The following is a 9609-nucleotide window of genomic DNA, read 5'->3' on the forward strand; positions in this document are numbered from 1 at the left end:
CAATTTTTAAGTTACTGAGTAATTTTTCGGGCATAATTTGTTTATTTTTGTTTGTTTTCCGTCTTTGTTCTTCCGACTGGTAAGTTTTGCACTAGTGATCAAATTATTCTCTTGGTATCGTCGGATTTCTTATATGAATATAAATCATGTCCTTAAATTTTCAATTGCACAAAATACGATCATTTCAACGTCTTTTTAATTAAACAATTAAATGCACACGTCTTTCATTAATTATTTGTAACCTATTAGAGTACTGTCGGGTATTTTCGACCAGAGGCAGTTTTCGACCACCAAACATTTCGGGAGCGATTTCATGCACGCGAGGCGTCGTTTCCGCATCCTTTCCGCGTGCAGATCTGCAGAACTAAATATTTGTCATGGAAGGTTAGGTTAGCTGCAATTCACGGAAAGAAGTAGTAAGTTATATAATTTGTAACGGTTGTCGTGGAAAATCTCCCCATGATAAAAACAAGTATTACGTCATATGTTAAAAAATATCTGTCTTTCAACAAATGATTTTAGTAAAAAACACCTACTGTTCAAGCATGAAAACCTAATGACACTGTTCGCTAAATTCCTGGGAATAAAAATGAACACATAAATGAATAAATCAGACGCATTTTAAAAAATATTCTGCCGATAATCAACTTATATCCCTTTCACACGTATTTCGCCTATTTTCGACCAGTCTTGTATATTTTGTGTTACTATGGACGCTTTGTTTACGTTTTTCAAGGCTACAGTGACGTCACAATATGAATGACGTAACGAAATCGGGCACCTTGTATAGACAATGTCATAGTCAGAAGGACAATGTTATCGCAATTGGAATGTCGAATACACTGTGATTGTATTTTTTTTTACTAGCTGAAAATAAGAAAATCAAAACTTTATCTGAGCAACAAGATCAAAATGCAGCCTGCTTTTGAAGGATATTTTTTAGTCCAAACTTATTTTTTACCTCCGCGAAATCAAAGCAATTTGTCTACGTGTCAATAGAAAACCCGAAGACATTTATAAAATACTCCCTAAAAGACGGTGGACGGGAGGGGTTTGACAAGGGGTAGCAATCACCACTTCCCTTCTTTTAATATCAACTTGAGCTAACAATCCCTTCCCTTTACTCCCTGTTCTCATTCCCCTTAACCCGACCCCCTTATTTTACTCCCAGTTACTCCCGATTATCGCCTCCCTTATCCCAGGGACCCCATGTCCACCAACTCCTACCTGTTTTCTCTGTTGTGTTTGTTTTTCTCGTGGTGCACTTGGGTCACCTTCCAGATTGTTAAAATTTAAATGTTTTTGTTCACTTTTTTTACTCTAAAAATGTACATGTATTAATATAATTAAGAAGGTGTGGTATGAGTGCCAATGAGACAACTCTCCACATTGTTTGTTTATATTATATTAGTATTTTCGAAAGTGTGTAATCATATCTATACTATTAAACGAGAAGACCTCATTTTTGGTGTCGCTTCTCTTCTTTCCACAATAAATTAATCAACACGACTCTGTGTCCTATATATACAGTGCATAGTCGCATTTGTCATCCATTCATATGATTATTCAGATTGAGTTATTTTGGGAGAAAAACGAGAAAAAAGTCATCCGGATATTGTCCCGTCATTGGACGAAATTTTAAGTCAGATTATACTTCCGGTTTGCGTTTTTCTGTATACTTTGAACAAACAAATACGAATAAAGTGTATTTTAATTCTGTTCAGAGTTTATTAAATGGAGAGGGTCTGTATACTATGTCAATTGACCACCATGGATAGATTACTAAACTAAGAATTGAAAGTAAATACACTTTATTTATATAGTAATATACAGATAAGCGCTAAAATTATTCATGTGAACTTTTGATACCTTTTCTGAAATTCTCCATTCATTAAATATTTTACAAAATTCATTGATTTCAAAAAAGATGTGGTATGATTGCCATGTTGAGACAACTCTCCACAAGAGACCAAAATGACACAGAAATTAAAGACTATAGGTCACCGTACGGCCGTCAACAACGAGCAAAGCCCATACCGCATACTCAGCTTTAAAAGGCCCCTAAATGACGATGTAAAAAAATTCAAACGAGAAAACTAGCGGCCTTATTTATGTACAAAAAAGGAACGAAAAACAAATATGTAACACACAAACAAACGACAACCACTGAACTACAGGCTCCTTACTTAAATGTTCATAACATACTAAATGTATGTTCATATTGAAATTGATAGAAAACCAAAAATTGGGAATTTTGGAAATGAAGGAGGAGGTATAAAACTTCTAACAACACTTTACATACTTTTAACTCCGCTCTGAATGCCCGCGATTTCGCGGGTGTGTTCTAGTTTGTATTTAATTTAATGCCTCAGTTGCTACAGGTTGGGGTTTTTTCTGTCTGTTTTATTTGCTTCATCTTTGTCCCGTAATATTCCAAATATCCTGTGTATGATAATTTACTTCATTTAACTTGTCTGGGAAATGCAAAATGATCGGGTCTACTAAATTTGTATGTACATGTGCAAAATAAAATCGCATTGATACATGAAATAGATACATTTAAAAAGCGATAAAAACAGGATATCTTCAAGTATAAGTGATTTCCATTTAACCCCAATCGTCTCGTTTGTACATCCTTAAGTTAACGCCTGGATTAAGTTTCAATGAATACATGTATCATCGCGTCGGCACAATTTCTTGTTTAAGCAGGTTTTTACCTCACCCTTTTCTGCTTTCAGATTTTCAAATACAATGGGGAAACGAAACAAGTACAGAAATTATGCTCTAGAGGATATCAAAAATGCAGTACAAATGGTTGAAAATAAGTCAATGTCAATTCGATCCGCATCACGACGATACAATGTACCAAAAACTACTATTATAGACAAACTTAATGGCAGATCTAGTCTTCAAGCAAGATCAGGACCTAGTCCGGTATTATTTGATAGTGAGGAAGAAATGCTAGTCCACTGGGTCATAGATATGGCAAAAATCGGCTATGGCCAAACAAGACAGCAACTTCTGTATACGGTGAAGACAATTTTGGATCATGACGGTAGGAAAACCCCATTTAAAGATAATTTGCCGGGTAAGGATTGGTTATATGCTTTCATGAAACGCCATCCTGAGATTTCTACTCGCACTCCGCAGAAACTTGGTAAGGAACGCGCAGTTATATCTTGGCAAAAAATAAAATGGTGGTTTGAAGATTTTGCAAAGTACCTAACGGAAAATTATGAAGAGGGAATAAATATATTGAAAGATGCTTCCCGCATATATAACGCAGATGAAAGTGGTTTTCCGCAAGATCCAAAATCTGGTAAAATTTTGGCTGCTAAAGGCAGTAAGAATGTGTATTCAACATGTTCAGCTGACAAATCACAGATAACAGTTCTTGCATGTATGAGTGCAACAGCACACTACTTACCACCTATGCTTGTATTTCCAGGGGAGCGTTTCCGGTTTAATCCACTAGAAGGTTTCACTGAAGCAGTACTTGGTCGGACAAAGACTGGTTGGATGGATTCCGAACTATTTTACACCTGGGTGCGTGATCATTTTATTACTGCCATAAAGGACCGAAAAGTAAAGCTACCGGTTATTTTGCTGGTGGATGGACATACTAGTCATATTAGTCTGGAAACAGCTCAGCTTTTGGCCTAGCCAAGATCAGATGTGCATTTCATATTGGGTCTATGTTATAGGCTTGTAAAGACAAGAAGATAAACTTTACATAAGTAATACATCTTTGAACTGAAGAAGAGAATGATGGGTTTCACAATGAATATCAAATATCTTGTATAGGTGTTACCGTTTTGAAAAAAAACACTAAAATACACGCTGAAAATGGGCAAAATTTCACGTTATGTTGTTTCATTTAAAATTTCACTGTTTTTATCAATTGATAGTTAATAAGTGAACTTAATTTGAACTACATTATTGGTTCACTGTTATAGACAATTTATTCATCTTTCTTTTACTGGTTGTTGCAACAAAAAATCTTCAGTGGTTACAAAGTTATGATAAAAAGTTGAATACTATGCGCTTGTTATGCAATTTTGTACTTTTGTTTTTAGCTTGCTCAGTGTAGTGATAAAAGAGAAAAATAAATCAAATTTATGCTATTATGTGTTTTGTTTTCTCTTCCAGTATATACATTATCAAAAACTACCTCATTTATAAAAATTGCAGTACCCTAGCTGGAGATATATGCCATCAAAGTTGGATATACAAATAAAGTGAAAAAATGTCTTGTCCGTAGACATGCATTCCCTAGTAAACTGGAAGCATAATTACATTAATGTTGCATTGCTAAGTTCCTGTTCTTTTGTAGATATGAAAACACTACTAACAGTTTTTTCTACCATCTATTAATAGAGGAAAAAATTCAAAAATATGTCAGAATGTCTTGTCCGTAGACACATGTCTTGTCCGTAGACATGTCTTTTTATCAATATTGCTTGGCTTTATGGGTCTTAATTAGTCCTATGTGTTGTTTAAACTTAGAAATATCTTATATTTAATAAAAAAAATGGTAATTTAAGTGTTCTCAATTTTTGTAAAATTACTTTACAGGAGTGGATTTTAAAAAGTGTCAGATTATCAGTCATAAAAAGCATACCTTATTTTACTTCAATATTGTTAATTCCAGTTGCTGCATACCTTAAAAGATTAACTAAATCAAATGAAGAAAAAGTACTTCTCTCTCTCTAACTTTATCTTTTGCATTTCAGTATTAACAGCAGACGAGGAAGTGTCTACGGACAAGACACTTGTACATAACAAGTATTAAATTCAATTATTTGTCTGCTGTGGAACTTAAATCTTATTTATAGGTGATGAAAGTTATCTATTCAAATTAAAACTCAGTATTTCTAACATAAATATAGTCACAATTAATTCTAACAGATTTTTTTTTTAACTGAAATTGTCTTGTCTGTAGACATTACCACAATATATTTGTATCCAATTTCCTTGAGTTCAGCCTAATTTGATAGGGAAAATGTATGTTATTTTTTCTAGAGAACACATTCAACTATGTCAAAATTGAGTTTTAATAATAGTTTGATTGTTTTAAACAGTCAGATATATGGATTTCAGTTAAAAGAATGTGTCTTCATTTTGGCTTAATCAATAAATTATTGAGATATGTAAAGAATTATGGCTACATTTTTATATTTTCCAAAATTTAAAAAACACAGCTTAAAATTTAATTAGTAACTTTTAATCTTAACTTTAACAATCATCTTTGAAAACATTTAATTGAATATCAATAAAATGTCTTGTCCGTAGACATTATCAAAATGTATTTGTTTCCATTTTCCTCGAAGTTAAGCATCATTTGATAGATAAACCTGATAAAATGTATGGTTTTTTTTTCAAGAGAACACTTTCAGCTATATCAAAATTAGGTTTTAATAATGCATTTCATTAAATATGAATACAATGTCTTGTCCGTAGACAAAACATATAAATTGTATTGCTAAGTTTGATTGTTTATTGTAAGAATATGCATCAAGTTATTTTAATGTTCCATACACCAAAAGAAAGGTTTTTTTTGGAAGTTTTGTTATTTGTAGATAAGTTTAGATACAGTTTTATCAGATAAGATTAATGATCAAAGAAAGCTACTGTTGTTTGAAATAACTGTGAGTTAAACATGTTCTTGTCATTTTTTTTTCAATTAAAATGTTTGATATTCAATAATTCTAAACATATTTTGTTGTCTTTGTCATTGACCAAAAATCTGACACTGGTGACCATGTCTTGAAGGCAACCATTAAAGAAAATTATACAGTTTTTAAACACCATTTATTTAATAAAAATATTAAATATTTCTTCCAAAAACTGCATGTAATTATATAAATGCTTCCAGTGTTAGCCTAACGATGGCAATTTTTCATAATTTAAACCATTTTTGAACCAAAATATCAAAAGAGTTTTACACTGAGGTGATACTCATTTTTGACTTCATGTGAAACACAAAATGCACATCTGATCTTGGCTAGGCCGTTTGTAAGTCTGAGAATGTTATATTGTACTGTTTGCTCGAACATGCAAGTCATATATTACAGCCTTGTGATGTTACTCTGTTTGGGCCTTTGAAGAAGCACTGGAGAGATTCAGTGAGAGATTACCAGTTCAAAAATCCGGGTGAATTTGTCACAAAAGGTACCTTTGCTTCTGTATTTAAGTCGGCGTGGGCAAAAGGAACAACAGTTGATGTAGCAATTAAAGGTTTCCGTCATACGGGGCTTTATCCATTTTCAGTTGAAAGTGTAGATAAATCTAAAGTCGAGCCATCTGAAGTATTTGCCAGGGCAAAACCAGACCAGGATCTCGGTAATGACGACGATATGAATTGTAAAGATGCCCAGGTTGATAGTCGTCCAGCTACCAATAGTTCTGGGACCTACAATCTAGATCAAGAACCCGTACAAATTGCTGATGAGGCAGATACAGAAATTGCTTTAATGCCATCTGAAATTTTTGACTCTGTCTCATGTGAAACATCACATACATTAGTTGAAAAATTGCATGATCATCCTCCTTGTCTTTATCCAGAAACCATCATACAAGTTAATCCATGCAATGTCAATGTAACACCACACAAAGACGAAAACAAACAATCGTGTGAAAAAGCACCTTCATCATCTTTTGAACTCCTACTTGTTACTCCAAGTGAACAAAAGACTATCAAGAAAAAGAAAACTCGCACTGTACTACCAAAAGCCGTATCGGGATCGGAAATGATAAAAATTTTAGAGAATAGAAAACAGCAGAAAGAAGATGAACAGGAAATGAAAGAAAAGCGTAAGATTGATAGAGAATTAAAACGCAAACTAAAGGAAGAGGAAAATGCTAAAAAGGAAGAGAAAAAAAACGAGAAAAAGAAAAGAATGGAAGAAAATAAGAAACGTAAATTATCCAAAAAACAAAAGAAATCGGAGAAATCGACTACTTCCAGGCTTTGTTCCAAGTGTTTACTTGAAACAGACGATGTTTATATATGTTGCGAGATTTGCTCCTCCTTTTATCATGCAAAATGCTCTGGTGTTGACTTTTCTTGTGTGCATATTGACGACATCGTTAGCTTTCCATATGAGTGTGATGATTGCCTCTAAAAACCGTCAGATATATTATGTGACAAAATTTTCAAAATGAATGTATGACTTGTTACAAATTCTATATATTTATTACTACAGTGCAATGATTTAAAAGAAATAATATTGCTACATGTATACTGTGATGCATTATCTGTTGTTATTTTCGATAGTTGGAACACATTTTTTTGGGGAGTCATTAGTCTTTGGTACGGGTGTGTGTTGCAGTCTTTAGTTTTTTTTGTGTGGTTCTTGTTGCAGTCTAGTTTTTGTGGGGCTCGTGTTGATCAATCTTTAGTTTTTTGTGGGATTCGTGTTGCAGTCTTATGTTTTTGTGGGGTTCGTGTTGCACAGTCTAGTTTTTTGTGGGTTTCGTGTTGCACAATCTTTAGTTTTTGTAGGGTTAGTGATGTCCAGTCTTTAGTTCTTTGTGGGGTTTGTGTTGCTTACTCTTAGTTTTCTGTGTTGGGTATGTGTGGACTGTCGTCGTATTTTTTAGTTTAATTGTCCCGTATTTTATCTTAGAATACAGAACATTTTGAAAAATGATAAATTCAGCGTGGCATCGGCAATTTGTTATAATCGTTTTTCTGATAAATACATTTTTGTCTTAAATAATTACTTGCCGTAACTTTAGGGAGAAACTATTTTATTTTTATTTGTTTGAGGGGGATAGCATAATGTTAGTCCTATAATATAAGCCTTCTTGTGTTCAATGCATATTCAAGCGCGTGTTCTTTATCAATCAATTATATGGACCGTAAAAGGGCACACTGAATGAACAATATCACGTGCACCACTATAATTATTCACACAAAGAAACACTTACTTTATTCATCTGACAATTTGATCTTATCAATACAGGTCACGACAATTAATTTAAATTCGCACAAGTATTCACAAGCCCCGTGCAAGCAGTTGTAGAGGTTCATTTTTTCTTGTGAAATCCGCTTAAAACAGGTAATTCGAAATTTTCAGAAACACAGCATTGATTTTTTTTAAAGCCTGCATGCCTGAATAATATCTGTTGCTGATCAAAACTTGTAACGTTCGTGTGAATACCGAAACGGTATCACTTTGAGAAGTTTATCTCCACTTACGATGGCAAAATAATTATCAAAGTTAAACACTTCATGAACAATTGATTCTGGGGTCGAACCATAATATAATGTTATCAGTGATATGACAGAAGGAAATTAGAAAGTGGTCGAAAATGTCCGACCGTGGTCGAAAATACCCGAACATGGTCGAAAATACCCGAATATTTAACAACGTCAAAATAGTCATTACTAATGCAATTATCAAAAATTAAGTATTGTTTCTTCGACGAAAATAATGTCCAATATGTAAAGATGTCCACTTGTAACGTGAAGATGACCATTGTTTTTTCTCTGACGTCACAATCGAATTTACCGTTAAGTGGTCGAAAACTGCCGACGTTGCCCTATAAAACTTTACGTTGAGTACTGTGTTTTTCGTTCAAGACTACGGCTTTTTAAAACGATATTATTGGGTAAATTCAGGTTTCATTTTAATTAATTTGATATCAATAGAAGAAAAATTGTTACATGTTTATTTGTTTATTTGTTTATAATTTTGTTGTGAGGCGTTTTTTCTTTCTGTTGATATCCGAACACGAAATGCCTTCTCTTACGCGTCTAAAAAAAACCCCAAAAAATAGTGTTTTTAAGTCAGGCTGCACACAGAACAACGTACAGAATGCTGTTATTTCTAATTGGAGTTATTTAGATAATTTCTATGAGGTTTAACACAGCACAGGCGTGCTTGTTGGATTCATTATAGACCGCAGAAAGTAGTTTCTCTTCCGTGTGTCCTTTCTTGGAGTAAGGGAGATAACTTGCGTAACTAACGACGAACGTTTTTAATCCCGTATTCCGCTAGAGGCGTGCAATTACGTACACTTCGCCTTAATATGAATATATTAAAGAATTTTCTTCAGAAAAAGAGTATATGTACATAAGTTTTATAATGAAAACTATCCATTGAGTTATAAATAAACATATGCATTATTTTTTTTGATTTGAGGTTTCTTATGACTTTAATGTACAATTTAGCTATACATGTGTATCAAAACTCTAGGAAGCTCTTAATTAGTGAGAAAAAAATCGAATTGTTTTACTTTTTGATAAAAAAGGCTTAAATTTGAGTGTTAATAAGTGTTTAATGAAAGTTACACTCGTTTCATTTTTCTTTTTGTTTTTTAATTATTGTTTTTTGAGTCAAATATCCAAATAAAACAAGAGGATTTTAAAAACCATAAATATCAAAACAGGATGAGTCAATTCTAGTTGAAAGTTAATTTATTCATTTAATGTACTAATTGTAAGGTTCCGAATTATTTTGATGTGTTCAAGATTTTGATTTTGGCATTTTTGTAGTTTTTCCGTTTTAAATTTTCGGTATTGTAGTTATTTTCTTTTCAAAAACATTCAAATTAGGTTGATCAAATAGGTTGAGGAAACAAGGAATAGTCCTAAGGTTTTTT

At 33.0% G+C, this 9609-nt stretch overlaps 2 protein-coding genes across 2 annotated transcripts; both read left to right on the top strand.

The window, feature by feature from the left end:
• Window positions 1–252: 252 nt before the first annotated feature.
• On the top strand, window positions 253–3663 carry LOC143073780 (uncharacterized). Its single transcript, XM_076249536.1, has 2 exons — window positions 253–416; window positions 2739–3663. Exon 2 carries the CDS (start codon window positions 2752–2754, stop codon window positions 3661–3663), a length of 912 nt encoding a protein of 303 aa, XP_076105651.1. The 5' UTR covers window positions 253–416; window positions 2739–2751.
• A 10-nt stretch (window positions 3664–3673) lies between these two features.
• On the top strand, window positions 3674–7247 carry LOC143073781 (uncharacterized). The gene is made up of 2 exons (XM_076249537.1): window positions 3674–3691; window positions 6009–7247. The coding sequence occupies exons 1-2, from the start codon at window positions 3674–3676 to the stop codon at window positions 7122–7124; spliced, it is 1134 nt and encodes a 377-aa protein (XP_076105652.1). The 3' UTR covers window positions 7125–7247.
• The last annotated feature ends 2362 nt before the right edge of the window (window positions 7248–9609 follow it).

Source organism: Mytilus galloprovincialis, chromosome 4 (assembly GCF_965363235.1).
Source record: "Mytilus galloprovincialis chromosome 4, xbMytGall1.hap1.1, whole genome shotgun sequence".
Taxonomy (NCBI): domain Eukaryota; kingdom Metazoa; phylum Mollusca; class Bivalvia; order Mytilida; family Mytilidae; genus Mytilus; species Mytilus galloprovincialis.